Below are 24,602 nucleotides of genomic sequence, written 5' to 3'. Positions count from 1 at the left end.
GGGAGGGGGTGGAACACACTGAATAAAATAAAATCTTCAGAGATTTTTGCTACTAAAATTAAAGAAGTCTCTACTGACTGCACAAACTGCAATTGGGGCAGCTTGTCATGGGGACGGCAAAAGGGATATCCTTGACACAAAGGCCACCTTTCTACCAAATGTCAAGTCCCTTTTCTGAAGCAAAAGGGCACTACAGCTGTTTGAAGAAAAGGTCAACAGAATTTTTTAACATGGGTAAAGAACATATTTCCCTTTAGCCTCCTGTTTGGAAATTGTCTGCACTGTTTTTTGCTGAAATTTTCAAAGAAATAAAATAAAAATTAAATGCCTACATTAATCAGCCTGTGGCAGAAACCTACCATGTAAAATTTTCAGATTAAAAGATTAAAGGCTGGCAAAGTGATAAACAACTGAAAACAGGGTGTTGTGTAAATGTAACCATAGGCATGGATGCTACCTGCACTGTCTACAATACACCAGATTATAAACCAGATTCCCAGTGGTGGGGAGTCTTTGGAGCTGGGAAAACTACAAAGAGGTGTCCAGGTGATTTTGTGTCCCCACTACAGCAGTGGGGAAAGGTACTTTGTGTCTATGTGCACAAAACTCTCCGTGCATGGGTACCTGGCCTCCCTGCACATAGACACTCCACCCATGCGGATGCATAAAGCGAAGCCTGTACACACCAACCAGCTTTCCCTCTGCGCTGCGCTAAACCCGCAGGTTCAGCGTCCCCCCCGCCCCGGCCCTAGGGAGCAGCTGCTCGTCTCGTGAGGCTTCTCGCTCCTGCCCCGCCCCAACCAGAAAAGAAGTCTCGCGAGAAACTTCCCGCCTCGCTTGGCTGCCCGTAGCCTGAAGGAGGCTGCCTGGAGCACACGCAGAGAGTGTGTCAATTATGACGCTACAGAATGGAACGCGGCGAAGGGCGGATGCAGTGATGGGCGGGAGGGGGCGCTGCGGCCGCTCGCGCGGGCGGTGGGCGGCGGGGAGCCGTGCCCTGGCAGTTGCGCAGCTGTCACCCGTAGGCGGGGGTCATGCACAACGTCCCGCAGCTGCTGACTAGACCCACGTGCCTCTCGGCTGGCTGGCTGGGGCTGAGCGGCACAAGGCCGGGGAGCTGGCGGCAGGCTTTACTCCAGTCCTGGCACTCAAAGCAGCGCTGCCCCTTCCCCTGCTCGCTCGTTTGGGTTCGGCTCACGTCCGGCCTCTGCCGCGGGGGGGAGCGTTGCTGTTCCAATGAGAAATGCATCCATCTCCCCGCTGCTTGTGCACAAAACCTGCCCGGTTCCCACGGTGGGAGCGCTGCCCTCCCCCGCCCCCCCAAAAAAAAAGCGGGAAGGGAGGGGGGTGCCGCGGCCGGCCGCTCGTTTGAGCAAGGAGGCGGCCGCAGAGACGGTCTCCCGTGGAAAGCCACCGGCGCGCCCGCTTTCCCCGTGTGGGGGGGGCCGCCGCTAGAGGGAGCCGTGCCACAGGGAGAGGGAGGGAGAAGGGGGCGGCGGCTGCCGCAGGAGGAGAAAGACCCCCCAGCGCGGCCTGCCCTCTGCCTCCTCAGCGCTGCGCTGCCGCTGTCAGTAGCGGCGGCCGGAGGAGCCGCACAGCCCCGCCGCGGAGCAGAGGCGGACTGGACTGGGGCTGCTGCGGCTGGGTCCCAGTTCTCGCCTCCCTCCCTCCCGCCATCCACCCCCCCACCCCCGCCCGCTGTCTCGGTCTGAGTCACGCCTGGCTTGGCTGCCGCTCGCCTTCCCGCTCTCCCGCCTGCTTTTGGTTTCCCTTTTGCTGTCAGTTTCCCCCTGACCTGCGGGGTTTACGTCCGAACAAAGCACAAGCCGCGGAGCGGAGCGGAGCGGGGGAGCAGCTGTGCGCGAAGGAAGCGCGGCGAGGCAGCTGGCGGAGAGGCGTGGAGCTCCCCACCCCTCCCGACCAGCCCCATCCAACCATCCGGTAAGGAAGTAAAGAAGCCGGCGAGGGTGACACCGACTCGTCCGGAGGAGAAGAAGCGCGTCCCCGCTCCCGTCTCGCCTCCTTTCCGTCCCCGCTCCTCCCAGCCCCTCTGCTCCGAGGCACCGGCAGGAGCAGCCTGGACTCATGATGGCTTCAACCACTACCTGCACCAGATTCACCGACGAGTACCAGCTCTTCGAGGAGCTTGGGAAGTAAGAGACCTGCCGGCCGCTGCACACTGGGCGGGGGAGGGGGTCCCGGACGGGAGGGGAGGGGTATTTCGGTTGGGGGCAGGGGAGGTGGTTTGACACATCAAGGCTGGGCAAAGAGGTGGCTTTTGTTTGGGTGTAAAATGAAGTGTGTGGGGGGGGTCCGTCTGGTTGTTGCCTCAGATCATTTGCAAAGGAGACTTAGTGCATTGCTGATCTCTGCAGTTGGAGCTGTCATGGGGGAGGGAGGATTCACCTTTATGCACGTATCTAGATGATACATTCATATTTTTTAGACACAGCTGCTTCTCTGCTTTGCATGCTTGTCTGTTTTATGCTTGATACAATTAGGTGCCACGTTTATTGATGCAGAAAGTTCAGCTGGGCATCCAGTATATTTTGCACCCAGCACTTTTAATAGGGAGGAAGGGCGACCCTGCGTTAATGTAGCTTGCCCCCTCCCCTTCCCTCCTCTTGTTATTTATGAAAGGTGGTTGTTCTCGATCTTAATGTCACACTGTATCTATCATTCTCTTCAGGATTTATAGCCACCATTCTAGCCAGGGTGTAGGAGAAACCCGTTGGAGACGAGAATGCTCTGCCCAGAGTCGGGTGTGCTTTTGTATTTTTCATGACCACGATCAGAAAAGCTGTGCGGTTTATTTGACACTCGAAAATACACCCAAACGTCCATAGATCCATTGTTTACAAAGAAGCTTGATGGCTGTGTATTGTTCAGACCTGAAATTAACTATTACCCACTCTCCAGTTTCTCTTTGATTTTTTTTAAATTTGTGAGTTCATTGCTGTGTCATTTCGTTATGTAAATGACTTGAAAAGGCTTGTGGCGATACCATTTGGTATTAAAAACATGGAGAATATGTCGTAAACAGCAATCTAATTCAAATGCTCCTTTTCTGCAAGGAGTAGGAATGTCACCGTGTAGCGTTGTATTCATTAAGATCTACTTCCTAGTCACACAAGTGGGCTCAGTGTTTAAATTTAATTAAATACAATCGCCATGTTGACAGAGCTGGAAGTGAATTTTTTACACAGATTTTGTTTCGTTTTTCATACTTTTTTGCTGCCTGTAAGATAGTCACAGAGCATTTGAGGCTTTTGAGTCAGGGAACTGTAAAAATGTGTATGTTTCCGGTGTGTAAATACCATCGCTTATAATTTACTGTGTACATATATTTAAACTGTTTAATGATGTGACTTGTGCTCACTTGTATTTTAAATCCAATTTACTATTATAGTCTATAGAATGAGTAACGATTGCCATTTTGTGCTCATTTTCCTGTCTCCTGTATTGACATTATGCGTTTCAGTCAAATCAGTTAAAACACTCAAATTATTAGAACCATTATCCAGTATTACAGCCCTTGTATTGAAGTTTGTCTGGTTATTGGTTTTCAGGGGGGCGTTCTCAGTGGTGAGAAGATGTGTGAAAATTCCTTCAGGACAAGAGTATGCTGCCAAAATTATCAACACCAAAAAGCTGTCTGCTCGAGGTGGGTATTTTTCAACCCAGTATTTTCAGTGTCTCTCTCTCTATTGTCTCTCCCCCCCCCTTTTTTGTGCTTAAAATAGTATTATACCTAAGCATTTACACACTGAGTAGATATTTAAAATTTTCTTTGTATATTTTCCATTTCCCTAAAATACTGGTTAGATTTTCCATGTTGTTAAGTAATCTTTTACTGACTGACAATGCTTAGATATGAGATTACTGCTCTACCATGCTAAAAGGAAAGATGTACAAATTCTAGAGCATTTTTTGAAGATGCAAATCTGCTTTTCAGCTTTGAGAGAGATTTGAATAACAGCCTGGAATGTCATTTTCTTTAATTATTTTTTGAGAAAATGCTCTCACTCTAATTTTTATTAAGAAAAAATAGGTCAAATCTTAATTGAATCACATTCTTCCATTATATTTAAATATGAACATAATTAATCAAGCCATATTTAACAGTGAACGTCTTTAGAAAAAATTTGATCTGCTGCACATACAATTTTTCAAAGGAAAATGTAGTGTAATAGGGTAGACATTTTATAAAGTAACTATTTGTATACCAAGTAGTGATGTTTAAGTGAAGCATTTGTACTGTTATTTCTATCATGCTCACATTTTCTTCTCCTTTTATTTGTATTTTTCTTATGTGGTATATATTTGAGTGTGTATTTTACAGCTGTATCTATATCTATATATAGGTATTCACTGCTTGTGTACTTACACTACATTAAAGAAACTATATATTTACTGTGTGTTAGGACTGCTGAAAATAGGCCTTATATTTATTGTTTGGTAAATCCACACTAACATGCTAGTACGAGGATGTTGGGGATTAAGGATTATTCTCTGTTGACATTATCTTTACTTTCATATGAATTTATGGTACTGTGATGAGCACAGAAATGAGTAAACAAACAACGTCAGTGTGTAAACCTGCCTTTGTGGCTTGGTTTGTTTTATACAAGGGGAGTGTTGTATATAAGCAGCACTCTGATTTCATTAATTCATTTAATAAATATATAAAATAATTCTATGGTGGCATAGCTGTAACTTTTTAATGCTTCTCTAACAGCTGGGGATCATTCAGCATTTTGAGTTATATAATCTTATTTTCAGCTCAGTAGCAGGGCTGTAAAAGTTTACTTTTCACTAACTCTTAGACTTCAGGCTCTTAACGTGAGAGAGATTTATTTTTTCCCTTCTTTTAGTTTTGCAAAACCATATTTCTAAAGAGTCTGTTCATTTTTAGGATTTTGCTTATTTTTTTAATGGAGGGGTGAGGAAAGTAAATGGAAGTTTGTGATTTGAGAACTTTTTTTTTTACTTAAAAATACGTTTTGATTTTAAATTATTTTTTCTCAGTCAGTTGATAATGTTGATCTGTTAGTTTGGATATTTAAAAGAAAAATAGCCCAAATATTGACATTTAAAACAGATAAATGTTTAAAAATGTAAGTCCTTCTTGATACGAGAGACTGTAATGGAATCAACACTGGATTGTTAATTAATTATGGTTTGAATGTAACACATATATTATGATTTTAAATATGTATATTACAGTGAAGAAACTATAACATTTATTAAAGCAAATTTTAAAGAGTCTGCTGTAAACTCCTAAAAGTAGCACAGGACATGTGTAAAATAGAAGCATTTACTTGTTCTTACACCATTATTATATCTAGACATTGCAGCACATACAGGACCAAATTCATCTTTGGTGTATTCTTTTAATTTAAGTGGAATTTCACCAAGGAAATTGAGAGCACAGTATGCAGTGTAACATCATGCACAGATTTTGGATTTCTGCATTCACGGTACCCAAGAATTCAACTCTGAGTTCCTTTACTTTTGTGGATTTAAACTTTACATCTGAATAATAGATTGCGGGCATGTCATTTTCCTTACATATACACGTGTGAATACACGATATAGTGTCAGTGGATTTAAGTGAGTATTATAGGGGTAGAGAATGCTAACTGTCCAGCTCTGCCTGTACAAATTTGCACAAATAGTCTGGTCATCGATTAGGCAACTTTCACAGAGCTAGTGTTTACAGAACTCTTCAAAAATTGCTAGTAGGAAGTTTTACTTTCATTTCTATTGCAGTGATATGGTCCATATAGTGAGGGTATTAACATACATAAGAAATTGCTTTGTATTGTGTGTGTATATATCTACACATACACACAGTATACATATAATAACTACACAGACTCAGTGTACTGAGGTATTTTGTCAGCTAAATAGCTCCGGATATGAAACAGTAATGATCAAGCATGCATCGGGTTAGACAAATATGTACTTGTGACCCTAACCATTTGTTGTCTATTTAAAAGCATGCTTCCAATTTCTCAGTATTCAGATATTTCTTATGATATAGAAGCTATACGTTACATAGCATCAAACTGTGATACATTTAAATTTGGATAACTGATAATGGGTTTACAGATTGTAGTTCAGATACTATTTGAAATCACACCGTTATTTAATTCTTTTCACATCTTGACATGTTTTTCATTGTGAGATAGAGCCGTTGATTTTCATGGTTTCATTCACTGGTGTATGAAATGATACAGAGCATGCTATCGTTTAATTCTAATGGGCAGTTCATAAAGTGAACTTCATCCCAGTGCACAGGGTACAGTAACTCCTCACTTAATGTCCTGGTTAATGTTGTTTTGATGTTATGTTGCTGATCTATTAGGGAACAAGCTCGTTTAAAGTTGTGCAATGCTTCCTTATAACGTCGTTTGGCAGCTGCCTGCTTTGTCCACTGCTTGCAGGATTCTCTGGAAGGGGATTAGAAACAGGGAGGGCCAGCAGTCCCCTCCCCCATCAGCTCCCCTAAATTCCCTGTAAATTATGTGGCTCGGCAGCTGCCCAGCAGTAGTTCAGCTGTCCCTCCCGACACTGCTGTGCTGCTCCTGCCCTGCTCTCTGCCTTGGAGCTGCTCCCAGGAGCTTCCTGCTTGCTGGGGGAGAGGGGCAGAGGGGTGCTGATATGAGGATGTTCTCCTCCTCTTTCCTCCTCCCCTCCTCCCTCCCCTCCCCGCATTCTGTACTCCCTCTCCACAAAGCGGAGGAGAAGGACAGAAAGGAGGGAGCTGGCTGGAAGCTGTTGCTTCCTGTCTGAACTGTATCAGAGAGGTAGCCGTGTTAGTCTGGTTCTGTAAAAGCAGCAAAGAATCCTGTGGCACCTTATAGACTAACAGAGGTTTTGCAGCATGAGCTTTCGTGGCTGAATGCCCACTTCGTTGGATGCAAGTGGGCATTCACCCATGCTGCAAAATGTCTGTTAGTCTATAAGGTGCCACAGGATTCTTTGCTGCTGTCTGAACTGGTGATCTGCTTAAAAGGGCAACGTATTTGAAGTGGTGTCAGCATACTTAAAGGGGCAATGCATGTGTCTCTCTCACTCATGTACGCACCCCGCAGCACTTTGGAAAGTCAGCACCTGTGCAGCCATGCATATGCTGTCAGGAGGAGGGAGTGGTGCGCTCCAGCTGGATAGCATGGGCTCATCATCATGTTCAGTTTTTGCAGGGAAGTGTTTGCAGCTACTGCCCTGCATCTATTGTGTTTCCTCCCTCCTGCCTCAGTTCATACTGCCTTGCAGAGTGTGAGGCTACATTAACAACAGCCTATTAACCCTTGAGGGCTTAGCTGAATGCTGGTTCATCATTTAGCAGCAAGGCATTCTCTGGGAAATATTCCACTCTCTTACTCCACCACCTCAACCAAGCTTCACAATCATTCATTGCAGTGTACCTAATTTCCCCTATTTACTTTAATTTTTATGGGGAAATTGGATTTGCTTAACGTCGTTTCGCATAAAGTCGCATTTTTCAGGAACATAACTACAATGTTAAGTGAGGAGTTACTGGACATACTCTGTGCTGAGGTGAATTTCATGTCTGGTGACTGGCTCTCTTTGGTATAGTTCACTAAATTCACATAGTGTTCCATAAGACTTTTGCTTGAAACATTGAAAAAAAGGTATTTTAACAAATGATATGGAAAAATCAAGACTGATTATATTTTACTAAGTTTATTTAAAACAGTATTAATAATCTTAGTTATGGGTTTCAATTAGTGCTGCCTAGTCAAACAGCTCTTTCCCACGTACGTTTTCTTTGAGTATATTTGAACACTTAGATTCATAGTCATCCCAATGTGAAATATTGATCTGGTCATACAAAGCTGTCTGTGGATTTACACTTTCTTCATAGTTTCCCTGCATAATTAAATGTTTACAAAGGAGTTTAAAAACACTCTTTTGTGTTTAAAGTGCTGCATGTTCTTTTTCATTTGTTTGGGGGTCTTTTGCACAACACGTTGCATTTCAACTGCTCTTATTTTCAAAATTAAGTTTGTGTTTTAAATGTATGACAAATTACATATATTTGGAATGTGGTCACATACCAAACTAATCCAAATAGCAATAGAAAAAGTACTATTGTTTAAAGTAGGTTTTTTTTTTAAATGAAGAATTTGATTTTAAATGCGTGGTTTGCTATAATATTGATAACAGGTAGAAATTTCATCAGTTCCATGGTTCTCTGTTGATTTGTTGTTCTTAAACAATAATAGAAGTATAACCTTTCATTTTAGAAGCACCTTTTGTGAACAATTTTTGTGTTAGTTAACTAATATTTCAGTAGGAACATACAAAAGTTCCGCTTTTCATTTAAAAATGTCACGCTTTGTATGCAAATTATAGTTTTTTTAAGTTATTAAACTTTAATGAAGAATGAAGAGATTATTTTCTAACAATATGAATCTGAATTAAATTAACAGTTGGTCATTTGTATCAGAAGAACACGTTCTAAATAAACTAGGAGTATGAATATACTGCAGGAAAGTAGACCCCTGAAAGAAAGTGGAAGAGTTGGCAAGTGTATGGAAAAGTAGTACCAAAAAACAGTATATCTGTGCTGCTTTTGCATTGTAGTAGGCTTCATCTTATATATATTCTATTACTTTTTATTAAGTCTTGGTTTTATTTGCAGACGCTGTCCTCTTTGTGGGTATATAGTTAGGATGAATAAAGTTTGCTATTCTAAAATATTATTTTATTCAGTCTTGCCCTATTATGCATCAAACTTTTTTTTATTTAAAAAAAAAAGACAAAACTTAATAGCGTTTATTTTTTCTTTGAACCTCTTTTTTTTTTTTTTGGAAAGAATTGTGGCTTTAACCCTACCATGAGCTCTCCGTGAATAGATCCTCTGCCTACGCAGATCCCATTGCAGGACTGAGGTCTTAATCTCCAATTACAATGTATGTGTTTCACGGACAATAAGAAAATATGAAAGATTTTGGCAACCGTTGTACTTTTGACATACTCTCTCTAATTGGATTGAAAAGGAACAGAAATCAATGTGCTCAGCGGACTGTTCATTGTATGCAGTCATTTCACTCATCTGAACTTGCACCAGATCTGTAATGACCAAATGTACTTGCCTTCTGAGATCACTCAATGATACTGTCCAGTTCCTAGTGTGCCTTTGTCCATATTGCCAAAAAATACCCCACCCTTTGGTCATTGCAGCAGAAAGATGAGCAACTATCTGTGGCAAGCATACATATTTGTAGGGCAGATACAGGAACCCGTAAGAGTTATCAGTTCCATTCTTTCCATACCCGTCACCAGATCCAAAGTCTACTGACGTCAGTGAGAGACTTGCAATTAGTTTCATAGGGCTTTGGATCAGATCCTTGGAGGTTTCTGCTGGTTACTTATTGTCTTCTCAGTTGGCCCCCTCTCCACTCCTCTCAGTATCTTTCTATTTTATGAAAGAGAGAAGTGCTTCACTGATATTTCCTGTAGTTTACCCACTGAAGGGTCCCCATGTGCAAGGAAGTGCCACAGGTAACCACACCAATTGCAGATTCTTACAACTACATGTGATGGGCATGGAGGCTGAAGAGGCACTCTCACCCTTTTGGAACAACATTTTGTTGGGAGACTGTGATGAATTTTCCTGTGTGGCTTGAGTAGTTCCATCTATAAATCTATCCATGTGGAACATTTCACAAACCATAAAGTTGTTTAAAATGCTGTAGGGAGATAAATGGAAATGTGGACCATATAAGGTGGTATTTTTCAGCATAGTTTTTTTATGGCAAAGAGAAAAATTACTATGCCACTACAGACTAGTGGTCCATTTAGTCACGTATCTTGTCTCTATCAATGCTGTATGTTTTGCAGGAATCCAGAAAACTGCAATAATGCACCCAAGAGTGCAGTACTATATACCATAGGGAAAATTTCATTCTGACCCCAGCCGGTGATCAGTGTAACCCTGAAGCACAAGAATTAATAACATTTAGACTTCTATCTTTGTAATTTTAGCATAACTGGATGGTGCTCTTATTCATACTGTTGTCTATAATCAAACAAACAAACAAAACCCCTCAGGGACTGATCTTGTAACCCTCAGTGAAGCAAATGTCAGTTTTGTATGTGCAAGGACCACAGAATTGGGCTCTAAACCATTTGCTTCAGTAACTTCGTGTGGAGGTCTGTTTCTCATGTTAATTATATGTTGATTGGTAACATGTTTTCTTTCATGTATTAAATGTTTTGCCCTTTCAGTATTTCCTTTAGGATGACAGGAAATGATAATCGGTTACACCTGATTGGCGTTTTCCTAGTCACTCACTATTTTCTGTCTGAGACTTAGTTTAATTACAGCCTCATATTGTACTAGTTAATATAGGAGTCCTGTGTCCGCTGTGATTTACAAATTCAGTGTAAATTTTTTTTTCATATGTATTTGCAAATATTCAGTTCTTCAGGTAAATTGGTGCTATTTTTCCCCTTCTCCAAATGTTTAAAATATCAGTGAGTTCAGACAGCTTGTGAATGTGGAAAATGTTTGTACAGTCCCATCACCAAGTACTTACCATATGGTTGAAGAGATTTTAGTATACAGGGTCAACTTCAAGAGACACTTACATGTGCTTCACTGAAAAGTGCCCTGTTTGGGTTTTGGAAGTTTTTGTGTTAACTGCTCTTTTGTTAGTTTGTTTTTACCAAATAACTAATTATTTTAAGAACTTTTCAGACATCATTGAGATTGCCTCATAAATCCTGAATTCACTGTCACTAATTTTGGGTGGTAGTAATTTCTTTAACATATAAAACTAGATTTGACTGGGGTGTTCATGGCAACTAGTAGATAAATTATCCATAGCAAATTTCATATAATTTCTATGAAGCCAATTTTCCTTTCCTTTTGAAAAGAATTTTTCTCCTTTTCATTGCGAGTGCTGATGTGTTCAGGAAAGAATCGTTTTCTTTTTTTTAAAGTCTATACAGTGATGGACACAAAAAAATATGAAATCATATTTTTTGTTCTGAGTATGGCCACAGCTTGTTGCTGTTAAATTGACATTTTAGTTTTTATTAGGAGATATATTCTGGAAAAGGAAAACATATCAGCACATCAGCTGAAAAAACTTTCCCTGCAGGGAAAAATTTAATAATATTGGAATTAACATTCTTCCTGCAGGCCAGGGAAATGTGATAAACATATAGGTGCCCTAGGGCACGTACAACTTTCACTGTGGTTTAGAAATGGTATTTTGAAAACATTGCTTCTAAAGGGTCTGCAACATTGAAGTCAGCAGGAGCTTTGCCCTGGCTGTAGTGGATATAGGATTAAACCCCAAATGTATAAGGTCATGGGGGAAAATATCATAGAATTATATTTTGAAACTGATCAGTGATGCAAGTAAGATATGGTAGATAAAGACTGGGTGAAATGCTCATTTTTCCATTCCAGTTTATGAAATCATTAAATGTGCCCCAAAATTTGAAGAACTTTTTGGGGAGAGAAGGAACATTGTCTGGGATCTCTGTTTTCTCATTCTATTCCATTACCTCCTAGGGCTTGAATTGGGCGTCTGACCCATCTTCTCATGAGTAGGTTCCTTCCACTAAAGAGTCAGCCAGAGGGGGCCTCTCACTGTAGACTATGGGCCTCTCACTTAGCTGGTTCTATGCCAAAGTAACTGGAGTTATTTCAGATTCACTCAACATAAGAGGGAAGAGACCTAGGCACTGAGGTCTTCATCTTGAATTCCCCATATTGTACAATTTCTAAATCTCCATGTTGATTTTGGAACATAAATATATTTTTCCTGTCTTCTGTTTTCGTAGAGAATTTGTTCACTGAATGTATTTTGCTTAAATTCAAATAAAATTTCAAAGCAAAAGCTAATCTTAAAATGCAACAAAACACTTTTAAGAGAGAGAAAAAAATTAAGTGATCAATCCTGTTCACAGTTACTACTGCACGCACACACACACACACACACACACACACACAGTCACATGTATAATCCCAATGACCTCAGTAGGGCTGCAAGCAGGAATAAAAAGAGATATTCAATAGTAACTATTTTGAGAAGGGGGCTGTTAGTAATCTTTTAATAGTATTCCGAAAACCAGGAATCAAAGCAACAATGTTACTTGCTCTTCCACAGCCTCTTGGTGTTCTCCCTGTTACTTTTTTTAAACCTCTTTTCCTTGTTTTTATTATTTTTTATATGAAGGCTGCAAACCCATCTAATATGTTCTGTGTATCTAAAGTATTACTTGTGTGTGTTTACACATATGTTCATATGAATGATGTACTTAATACATTAATTATTGTCTTAAAATGTGAAAATAAGGGCACAAGAACAATATTAAACATTTGCAATTTTATTGTATGTTTATTTTATTCAGTTATTTAGTATACAAAAGAATGTACAGCATTTTATGTCTATTGTGATTTGAGGCCCCAGTTCAGTAAGGTACTTAAATACATTGTCTGTCTTTAACATGTGAGTTGTCTTATTAATTTAAAATTAGGCAGTTGCTTATGTTACATAGATTGCTAGGGCTAGAGTGAATTCTTGTTCATTGTCCATCTGATTAGGTTTTAAAATGAACTAGTTTATTGAAAATGAAAAATGAAAGCAATACTCTAATGAGGCAATAAGAGGTATTAGGTGTGCAGATAAGAGGTATTGGTACATTACTCTGTCCCAATCATGATTGGCATGTAGTAGCCGTTCTTACTACTCTTATTTCACCCTTAATATTCCAAGTCTTTCCCACATCAGCTGCTTTTCTGACACACTGTGACTTGAAGGGCACGGTGAAAACATAACCTCTTCCTGTAATCTAAAAACACCTGCTTTGACAGCCTGGTGATTCTGACAGATTAAAAAAAGTAAACCAAATATTTTATTTGCACAGACAAACATAAGCAAAATAATGTAATCATTTACCTACCTTTATTTGTGCACCCTCAGATATGTAGGATAGAGTATCTGAGTGGATCTTACAGGTACCGCCAGGGGCGGCTCTAGGCACCAGCGGGCCAAGCGCCCGCTTGGGGCGGCATCCTGGGGAGGGCGGCATTTGGCCCCGGTGGAGCTCCCGCCGGCATGCCTGCGGCAGGTCCACCGGAGCCGGGGCAGCGGACCTGCGCGGTCATGCCTGCGGCGGGTCCGTCTTCCGCAGCTCGGTTGAGCTCCCGCAGGCATGACTGCGGCAGGTCCGCTCGTCCCGGGCTCCGGTGGACCTGCCGCAGGCATGCCGGCGGGAGCTCCACCGGAGCCAAATGCCGCCCTCCCCAGGATGCCGGAGCCGCGGGAAGAGGGGACCCGCCGCGGGACTGGGGAAGGGCGGCGCAGCGCTCCGCGCTGCTTGGGGCAGCCTACTTTGTAGAGCCGCCCCTGGGTACCGCTGGGTTTTATTTCATCAGGGTACTACATTCTTCATATGCAGTTACCTAGCACTTGTGGGATTCTTTGTAAGGAAAATTTGAGGATTGTAAAGTATTATAGAAAAGCATAACCACTTCCTAACTTTATTGGATGAGGGAAACATACAATACATACCCCATGTTGAAGGTGATAGCCCTTTTGTTTAACTGTTTATTTTAAATTAATCGTGCCTTGAAATTGAATGGAACATCTGCTTCATATTGGAGAGCTACATAAATCCAATCTGTCTGTATATTCTTGTAAGTGTGTGTGTGTGTGAGAATATATATAATATCTGTTCCTCTCACTGTAATCTGAGTATTACTGGAAATGTTTTGTGCACCAGAGCCTTTATTTATGTAATACCAGCCTGAGCAGATGTTGCCTTTTGTGAGAGGGTTTTTTTTTTACTGTAGTCCCACCCACTCTTCAACTGTTGGGTTTTTTTTTCATTATAGTGCTGCCTGTCCATTCTCCTATGTTTGAGGTTCAGTAGCGTTGTCTTCCTCTTCATATGAGACTTGTAACTCTGCTATTTCATGTTACATTTGATTGGAAGTTACTAAAGGAGTTGTCAGCTCCAGTGCAACGTATTTAACATTTGAGTGAATTTGGTGCTCATGAAAGTGATACTGGCTGAAAGCACTGGCTCCTGCCAAGTATAGTTAAGACCTGTGCATATTTCCTCCATGCAGCTTTCCCTTGACTTGTAATGCTTCTGTTATTCCAGTCTTGTGGTCTCTTGAGTGGAAACTGCCAAACGTGGTGAATTGTTCAGTAGTTGTTTTTTATAAGAAAAATAACATAAGAATGGCCGTACCGGGTCAGACCATCTAGCCCAGTATCTGTCTACTGACAGTGGCCAATGCCAGGTGCCCCAGAGGGAGTGAACCTAACAGGCAATGATCAAGTGATCTCTCTCCTGCCATCCATCTCCATCCTCTGACGAACAGAGGCTAGGGACACCATTCTTTACCCATCCTGGCTAATAGCCATTTATGGACTTAGCCACCATGAATTTATCCAGTTCCCTTTCAAACATTGTTATAGTCCTAGCCTTCACAACCCCCTCAGGTAAGGAGTTCCACAAGTTGACTGTGCACTGCGTGAAGAAGAACTTCCTTTTCTTTGTTTTAAACCTGCTGCCTATTAATTTCATTTGGTGACCCCTAGTTCTTGTATTATGGGAATAAGTAAATAACTTTTCCTTATCCACTTTCTCAACATCACTCATGATTTTATATACCTCTATCATATCCCCCCTTAGTCTTCTCTTTTCCAAGCTGAAGAGTCCTAGCCTGTTTAATCTTTCCTCGTATGGGACCCTCTCCAAACCCCTAATCATTTTAGTTGCCTTTTCTGAACCTTTTCTAGTGCTAGAATATCTTTTTTGAGGTGAGGAGACCACATCTGTACACAGTATTCGAGATGTGGGCGTACCATGGATTTATATAAGGGCAATAATATAGTCTCAGTCTTATTCTCTGTCCTCTTTTTAATGATTTCTAACATCCTGTTTGCTTTTTTGACCGCCTCTGCACACTGCGTGGACATCTTCAGAGAACTATCCACGATGACTCCAAGATCTTTTTCCTTACTCGTTGTAGCTAAATTAGCCCCTCCTCATATTGTATGATAGTGACAAAGCTTGTTTTTCCACCTGTTGTCTTAGTCTAGCTTAGAACTTGGGTCTCCGGAGCAGAAAAGCTAGTGCCTGCACAGCTGTGATCTTTAGTGTCCCAATTTAAAAAAAATTTTTTTCATCTGTTCAGCCAGTTTTTGGCTAGTGGCAAACATTAAAATAACTTCAAACTCATTTTCTCTTTCATTTGAAGAAAAATTAGAGAATGTGGTTAGAATTACAACTAAAATCAGACTAGGAAAAACAACTCAACATTAGGATTAGAAATTACCTTGTCATTATTTTAAAGGGATAGAAGGCTGTCTGAATGTGAAGGCCTGCTCAGCTCATTAGAGATCTGTCCATACAACAGTGCATCTGTTTTGTATTTGGTAGAAATCTCCTTTGCTTTAGCTAGTGGTCCGAAGCAACCTATGAAACTTCAGCTTTCGGTATTACCTTTTATGAATATTAAGTATTTCACAGAGAACTGTGATGGTAACTTAAAGTATTAGGCATGTTTGATTAAAAAAAATCTATCACATTAAAATAATTTTAAATAATAATAGAAAAGTAACAGTATTGATATTTTGATGGCAACTATAAAGGAAATTTCTCTTCATATGAGGTGTAATTTTATTTTTTTTTTAATTTTATTTTCATAACACTGCACCAAGTTATACTGACACTTCTGCTGGGAAGCTAGACTCTTTCATTCATTTGATATGAATTTCTGAATATTTGTGCAGTCACTTTGAAATTGGACCCCATCAACAGCAAGCGTGGGTCCACAGTCTATGCATCTTTTGCCAATCAGTTCTAGACAAATTAACAATAATTTGGCTTGAACTTTGACTAAAACCCAAGTGATTTGTATACCAAGATAGGAAGCTGATAATTCTTTTCCTTTTTTGTAACATCGTTTTTTCTCGGTTTTGTTTCCATCATCTATCTGCTTTGTTACATCTGTAGGGAGAAGTCAGATAGATAGCACAGTAGTAATTTTAACCTATCTAGCTTTAATCCAAAAACAAAAATGTTAGGGTGCATTGGAAATTCATTTTCAGACAAATGTTAACTATGACCAAGATGTAGACTAGATTGAAATTTAGCTCTCAAAATCATTCCATTTGATGTAATTGGTAAGCACAGTATGCGAATACTGTAAAATTATTCCATCCCAAAGCTTAAAGGATGGGAAATGTGCACTGTCAATGTCTGGAGTTCATAAGCAAACAATATGTAGCAAGAAGTCTGTTTTAGATGCTTTCAAAACTTTTTTTCCCGATTTAATTATAATTAGAAACTGCTTACTTGTAATATTCCGCAACATGAATGCAGGTTCTGTGGTGTCAGTCATATTGCATATTCATATAACTGCAGGAACAGATGGAGTACCTACATAATATCCATATTTGACAATCTGATGGGATTTGCCAAGCCTAAGCTTTCATTTACATTTTAACCTCTTCAGGAGATGGGTTAGTGATTTAATTAGGCAAGGGAGGCCTATGAGTTATTTGTATTGCATATCAAACCTCACACCAGTGCTTAGATATTGTGTGTTTTGGGAGATTTCTTGTGGGAATGTTTTTTTTACTGGATGTCGCTCTGAGTTTGGTGTCTTTAATTAATCTAATATTTCTCTTACAGTTTTGTTCTTTTGACTGACTTTATTCAAATCCTTCAATGTAAGAAGCAATCTTATTTTTATCAGTACTCTAAACCAAAATGTAATGTATCACTGAGAAGTTCTTGGTTACTGTGGTACTGCATTGCAGTGAAGATTTTGTACTGTAGTGTAGATTACCTTGATTTGCTGCAAGGCAGCTAAGGTACCACTGACCTTTTGTGATTGATACCTAGCTTTGACAGCAGCATATGATGATTTGCTTTCTGCCTTTTCCAGAAAGGCTTCTCAAGAGATTACATACCTTAAGCCTGGAGTAAATTTCCTTCAATAAATGTTGTTTTGACTGTAGGACACCTTATTCATGAAAAGACAAGGAATCATTTCATCATGAAAACATAATGGTTGCCTTTTGGATTTGAGGATATTACAACTACACTGTCTTTTTGCATTTTTTTATAGTGCACAGAGCTTTTAAATTTTACCTGTTTAGCTGCTTATGTTCAAAAGTTTATTGAAACAGGCTATGCTAAGTCAAGAACTTTTTCTTTTGCTGTTTATCTTTTCTAAAGTGGAATGTTATCAGCCTGGAAGCCCTGGTATAGGTCAACAACTAAGCATGTGAAAAGTTCAGTGGGGCTACTAATATGCATAAAGTTACACATGTGTAAGTGTTTGTGAGTCCAGGCCTTGGTTTGCATTGGATAGTGAGTGGAACAGATTCAGGAAGTAAATAAATGTATACTGAAGCCTGGGATCATGTATCTATCTACGATCATGTTTTAGAATACAACTTACATGGATAAGTATTTTAAATGTTAAATGACTATGTGTTCAACAGAAAACCAATTCCTGTGCAGCATAACATTTTTCAATTTATTTAACTTAGAAATTGTCAGGGGAAAAACACTTACATATGGGAGGTATGCATTTATAGCTGCCATTTCATGCTGTCTTGTTTTCATATAGGACATTCAAATTGATTGTTTCCTGATAATGTTTAGAAGCTTCTCTTTTGCTGGTGAGGAAAATACAATCATTTATGTAAAACTTTTTTGCTTTTAATATTGTGAATGTTAATACAATACTGGAAAAAATGGGCGTCCCTCCCCCCCATCAGATTTTAGAAAATAGGCTGCCATTCTCTCCAATAAATTAAGTCATCAATTGTCATAGAAAGAATTCTCCTTCACAGAGTAATTCAGATATGTAGATAATTTGTGCAGGGATGGCAGAGAACGTTATACTAACTATTGTATAGCAGAAAGAAAACATCTGAAAATAGTTTGTTCCCAGTATTGAAATAGAAAAGGAAGATATAAAATAAGTCAAAACTTTAATTCAAAAGTAGCATGGCTCCCTTAATATTAAATATAATTATACAGTAATGCCACACTATATTCTGTTACTCTCAGACTTAAATATCAAAACTGGATTCACCAGTTGTAAGACGTATATGATACAGTGATAGAATATTGCCTACTAACACTACTTTCTGTGTCTTCAGCCAATAGACCTAAATATAAAGAATAAACTTCAATATGTTACTCCAGTTAACTAGTTGCCAGGTAGGGAATATGTGACCATACAAGTTACCTAAACAAGATTATAGAGCCATGGTTTAGCTATAAAGCTCAGATTTCAGCCAGGTTCCATTATAAAACTAAAGTTAAGCATAAAAATGTGTGGCCTATTTTTTTTTGTTTTAGAGTTGATGAACATCTAAAGGCCCCATTGATTTTTGTATTTTATTTGTTTATTTATAGAAATATTTTTATGATACACATTCTTATTTCCACCGTAAGAATGAAACACACAACATTGACACCTCCTTCTACCCATCCAGTGCTAACTAATCAGCCAAAAAAGTAATTAAAATTATTTTAAAATTAAAAACCTACCTCAAGCAGAGCTTTTACTCTCAAAAAGGTAGGCATACTAGAGAATCTGTGACATAGTGATTTCACTATTGATTTTATGTAGAAGGTACTCAGATACTTCTGTGATGGACTGCAATATAAAACTCATGAGTGGGGTGTTAGGTAAATGCTGAGCACTTCTGATCTGCTTCCAAAATCCCACTCTACATTGATAAAAACACAATGTAAGCATTTGTATTTGATGCCTTTTCTTTTGGTTTTATGTTAATAGTTTTCATGTTCTTAATTGGGCAGTTATAATCTTTTTTCTTGATGTAAAAGCCACAAAGAGAGAATTAAGGTTGAAATTATGGTAAGAAACTGTACACAGCAGCTTAATTCTTATACTCTTTCTATTTATCCTCAAAACCCCTTCTAATATAGAGATGACCTAGACACTAGAGTCAAAAATTTTTAAAGGTATTTAGGCATTGATGCACTCAGCGTTGCAATGCCTTATTTGTTTAGGAGCACAAATTTCATTTTTAAAAGTGTTTTAGGCACTTTGGAACCTAAATCCTATTGACTATGTGCCTAAATCGCTTTTGAAAATGAGATTTATGCTCCTAAATCAGTTAGATGTTACAGCAATGACTAAATATATTTTAAAATCTGGGCCTTGGGCCCTGATTTAGCAAGGTTTTTAGATACATGCCTCACTTTCAGCACAAGTCACTGAAATAATTGGAGTTACTTAGATGCTTAAAATTAGTTAGTTGGCTGATTTAGTGTTTCTGTGTGCACAGCTGGTCTGGACCTTCAGATTTAGTGACTTTTGATGATGTTACAGGAGAATATGGACAACCTTAACGCCATAACCCCTTTCCTAGAGACTTATTTGGAAGTCCAAGTTGTTCCCATGCAGAATCCTTCCATGATTCATGGTGAGCTAGAACACACCCTCTCAGTTTGGGGCTAGTCTCCATCTTAACTCTGACACTTAGGACAGTTGTAAAAGATGCTTTTGGAATTGACAATCCTGGTTTCTGTGTTGAGACTGATGTCACCATTCCTTGTTCCCCAGCACACCTTTAAAACTCCGTCACAAGATAAAAATGATGGCATATGGTCTGAGTGAGCCTTTTCTGATACATCAGAATTTTGGCTGTATCTAAGTTATCTTCCCACATAAATCACCATATCATCTATGTTCTTGAAACTCTGTCTCTTTACTAGATACACTAATACAAGTTGTACAGTTTTCTTGTCTGAATCCACAAATGCTTAACTGAATTTGAAACTGCTACATTTTTTATTCTATCCAGATTTTTGGCTATCTCAGAGTCAGCTCAGCTCCAATATTGCACACACATTTTCAACACATGACACTGTTTTCCAAACTGGTCACTGTTCATTCATGTTACACGCATCCATCCCCTATTATGTATTGGTCCTACACAGAGTCCAGACTCTTGTGAATTAAATCGGAAATGTGACAGGTTAATTTTAATTTGTCAGTCATTCTAACTTGATATAGCATAGAATGTAGTTCTCAACCTGGGTATAGGGTTTTGACCACCCAGTCCCTCCCATGATGATAAATGGAAGTGAGGTACTTGTTGGATCCCAGGAAGATTGAAAGTGGGGGTGTCCCATTATGGAAAAGAGGGTCCCAGTATGGATATAGGTCACCATGAAGGAATGTTCCATGGCAGTTGGGAAGGAAGATAAAAATCTAGATCTTTCTTTGTAAATTTTATAGTAAAAGATTTTCTTTTATGTAACACCCCGGATCCTGCAGTTTTAACACCGTAACTAGTGGAAAATTGTTTTATTAAAAAAATTGATAGACTCTACTGCAGGGATCGGCAATCTTTGGCATGCAGCTCACCAGGGTAAGCATCACGACGGGCCGGGCCAGTTTGTTTACCTGCCGCGTCCGCAGGTTCGGCCGATCGCGGCTCTCACTGGCCGCGGTTTACCGCTGCAGGCCAATGGGGGTGGCGGGAAGCAGTGGCCAGCATATCCCTCAGCCCACGCCACTTCCTGCAGCCCCCATTGACCTGGGACGGTGAACCACGGCCAGTGGTAGCCACAATCAGCCAAACCTGCAGACGCGGCAGGTAAACAAACTGGCCCGGCCCACCAGGGTGCTTACCCTGGCGAGCCGCATGCCAAAGGTTGCCAATCCCTGCTCTACTGATTATGAGTTTGTAGTGATAAGGAGTTACGTCAATCTTAAAACCAAATGAATACAAATCAAAAGGCAGAATCAAGTCATTCTTTCTTTCTTTCTAATCTTGAAAGTTATCTATTGCTAATAGTGTATTTATAAAGGCTTTTTGTTGTTGTACATTGTAACTTATCAATGTAGGAAGGTTTTTCATGTTCTGATGAGACTTTCTATGGAAATCTGAACAAAATGGTCCGTCACTTACTCCAGCATGACTTTAATTAGGCAAATCAGTGTCGTGTGATGAATTGCTGAGTGATGAGCATTGCTGGCCCACTTGAAGCTTTCATAAGTGACTATGCTTTACTTTTTTAAAAGTGAAAGGCTGCTCAGGAAAGAGGGATGTGTCAAAGCTGTCATCAAATTCTCAAAATTGCTTTGAGTGGTAGTAATGTTCTCCCTTTAGTGTTGACTTTGGAGACTTGAAAAAGATTACCACAGAAGGGCAAAAAAGTATTTTAGAGGTGAAAAAAGTTAGTTCCTTTTTGACTATGCAAAGAAGGCTTAAAAGTAGGGTTTTTTTGTTTCATTCCTTGCTTGTTTTTTGTTTTACTCTGTGTAACTGGAGTATTAAGCCTTGTCATCTCTATTTTATTGGGATGGCTCCTTGGAGAACTGTATAATTGGGATGGAAAATTTTATAGCCATTGAGAGAGTGTTGGGATGAATCTTTCACAAAAAAATAGTTCTCCCAAGTCAGCAGTTTGAATTAAATAGATGTCAACAAAAACAAAAAAGAGAGCCAGATTCTCAGATGGCATATGTAGGCAATGCCAATTTTTACCAGCTGAAGATCTGGCCCACGCTTTTAAATAGTTTAACTAAAAATCCTTTCCCCTCTTACTTGCTCTCGTTTCAGTCTCTTTTGATACCCTAATCTCACTGGATTGCTAATTTTCCAAAGAGCCCTCTAACAACAATGAAAGTCAAGATGATATTTTCAGTGTTTAAAAAAAACTAGAAGAAAAGGTCACCTTTATAGGTGACCTTGGCGGGGCGGGGCGGGGGGGGAATGTTTACTCTTTGGTGTAACACAGAACCAAGACAAATCTGGGAATTCTAGTTCAATAACCCTTGTTTGTTTGCTGTAAAGCCGGTAGTTAGAAAACCAGAGGGTGCTGCCATTTAGTAGGAATATGTCATATTTTCTTGTACTACCAAGCTTCTCAGTTGATTGGTTACTAATTCAAAGTGGTGGTTGTTCAGCCTGTTTCAAGTATGGTCTCTTCCTGTCGCACCTTGTCCCATATCTTGCCTCACATTTATGTACTAGTAAATGATTGTAATTCCAATAGCTTTATTGATTTGTCACTGTGTGTTTGAGAGTCTGTTTGGCATACTCCTTAAAATATACTTTCTTATTTAAGTGTTTTTAGTATTACACTGGTGGTGTGTTGGGATAGCTGTATTTTCCAGCTTTTAGGGTCTGATTCAAAGATCCCTGAATTCAGTGGAAAGACTCAGTGGTATTTGCATCAGGCTTTTAGCATAGAAGTCACTTACATTAACTTTTTTCTGTGCAGCTGCTCTTTATGCTAGCTGTCTGCCAAACCCAGTATGTAAGGGAAGGAGGGGGTACTTCGGGAGAAAAGAGAGACGTGGACAGGGAAGGTGCCATGTTGAAGCAGAGGCCCACTGTGTCTTATCCTCCACTGGTCTACAGCTTTTTCTGTACTACTCACTTTTTAGCGACAAAGCTATGCTGCTACAGCTGTGCTTCTAAAAGGCATGCAGTAAAGCTGCTATTTGTCTGCAGGAGAGAGCTCTACTGCTGACAAGAAACTTTCACACCCGAGGAGCGGCAGCAGCTTTGTCGACAGGAGGGGCACCTGCCGACAAAGTACTGTTCCACAGAGGTGCTTTTTGTCGGTAAAACTTTTGTTGTTCGGGGGTGTGGGTTTTTTAACACCCCTGAATGACAAAAGTTTTGCCGATGAAGTTCCGGTATAGACAAATCCGCAGTTAGAATAGGCCCCCTTCTGCCCTCTCTTCTGCCAGGGCCAAAGATTAGGAAGCCGCAGTTGTCTCCCCCGAATTACAGTTCTTTACCACATCCATCCACAGTTCGGACGCATTGGAGAATCAGGGGCATAGCTTTTAACCTATAAGATAACTCCTACAGTGCTATTTCTGTACTTCACAGTTTTTGGAAGTATTCTTGAAGGCAAGTAATTTTGCCTCTGAATTCGTCTAATTCACATTCATTGTCCAGCAGAATGAACTATGGAGAAGAGGGAACAGTGACTGCTGGGCTCTGTAATGTACCACAGTGCCAAGGACAGATGGAGGAAGCAATGATACTGCAGTGGCAGATGGCTGTCTTGTACGCCCTCTGACAAGGAAACTATAATCGGAGGCCAAGTGTTTCATTTAATTATTGATTCTGATGTTTCATCAGAAATAGGAGGTTATTTCCCTAGAGTAATTCATTTTAGTTTCCTGATGTTTAAATGGGAGAGTGAGGAGAAGGTAGTTGCAATGCAGAAAAAGAAAGTTTGTGATTTAAAAAGTATTAATTTTCAAGGTGAATTGAAAAACGTTGCTCCCACCGAGAACTGATGTCAGAGTTCTGTGTTTCACCTTTAACAACCGAGGACAGAATCAATTCAAGGTGTATCAGAAATTTCACTCCTTCTGTTTTAGGTGTTTGTGACATTGCCCTCTGTGGTGAAGGAAACACACAGGGCCTTGTGTTACAGAGTCCAGCACTTCCCCCAACTTTGAGCCCAGAATCCTGATCTCTAGTCTTTGCAGCTAAGGAAGTATGAAATTGATATTTCCATTTTGTTTTAAAAATTATTGTAATTTTAAAATTTATGGGGGTTTTTTTGTTTGTTTTTGTTTTTTTTTACAGATTTGGCATGTGAAACAAAGCATTGTGTTGAGGTTAAGTGACAATATTCAATCAGTGTTAGCAACAGAGCTGGTGGAAAACCAAGGAAAAGTAGTCAGTAACTCCTGGGTGGATCATCATCAGCAGGGATTGAACTTGGGGTTGCTAGATCTTAATATACGAGCCTCTCCTGCCGGAGCTAGAAGACCCTGGTCTGTTAGCCATGGCTGCAGTCTCTAGATGGCCTACCCATCCCTAGAGAACGATAGAGTGCCACACCAAGTAGGCATAGCTTACATACTTCCCCTGCCCAGGGAAGCATGTCCTGAGCTTCAGAGGTTTCCTAGTTCAATTCCCCATAAGGGCGGCTGCTTGTAATGCTGGGGATTGATCATGAGATCTCTAGATCTTAATACATTAGCTGCAATAGTGTGAGCTAAAAGACCCCGCTCTCATAACCAAGTTGTAGCCTCATCCACTTGTAGCTGGCCTCGCCAGCACAGAATGCCACACCAAGTAGGCGTAGCTACATATAATAGCAAGTGCCATTGAGGCGAGAGTGATACTTGTTCACTAAAACCATGAACTGTGTATGAACCAGTCATCTAGAGACTAAAGAATTACTGTTTCCAATTCCTTGAGTCATTGTGTTTCCCACCAGTCTGCCACCAGTCTATTTGATGACTAATTTACACAACGTTTTCTGATGCAAAGTTTGACTTTCTCTGTGAAGAACTAGGACAAAGTCTCTCCCCAGCTTTAGAGAAGTTATAATATAGCAAACCTGCCTATCACAAAGAGCATCTCATTCTTTCATAGTATTAGTTTTGAATTGGAAAGTCCAAGCCCCTCATCCTGAAAAGGCTTATGCACAATCTGAATTTAGCATTTAATTCATTGGGGCTACTGACAGTGAATTAAGCACGTGCCTTTGTAGGATCAGGGTTCAAATTAGTAAAAACCTGTTTTAAAAAAGTTTAGGCTCTGATTCAACAA

The 24,602-nt window shown here is 40.0% G+C and overlaps 1 protein-coding gene across 23 annotated transcripts in view; it reads left to right on the top strand.

The window, feature by feature from the left end:
- The first annotated feature begins 974 nt into the window (after positions 1-974).
- Positions 975-24,602, top strand: part of CAMK2D (calcium/calmodulin dependent protein kinase II delta) — a 254,852-nt gene continuing 231,224 nt past the window's right edge. For 10 of the 23 annotated variants that reach the window (XR_005598923.1, XR_005598925.1, XR_005598924.1 and 7 more), the window contains exons 1-2: positions 978-2,153; positions 3,570-3,664. Coding sequence is in view for 13 of the 23 variants with exons in the window: in XM_039539745.1 (XP_039395679.1) it covers positions 2,086-2,153; positions 3,570-3,664 (163 nt within the window). In the remaining 10 variants the exon portion in view is untranslated. Of the gene's footprint in view, positions 2,154-3,569; positions 3,665-24,602 lie in introns of all 23 variants that reach the window. The other 13 variants (XR_005598928.1, XR_005598929.1, XM_039539733.1 and 10 more) reach the window with 4 other exon arrangements.

The sequence above is a fragment of the Mauremys reevesii genome, linkage group 5, assembly GCF_016161935.1.
Source record: "Mauremys reevesii isolate NIE-2019 linkage group 5, ASM1616193v1, whole genome shotgun sequence".
Taxonomy (NCBI): domain Eukaryota; kingdom Metazoa; phylum Chordata; order Testudines; family Geoemydidae; genus Mauremys; species Mauremys reevesii.
This window is presented reverse-complemented; position numbering and strand designations above follow the sequence as displayed.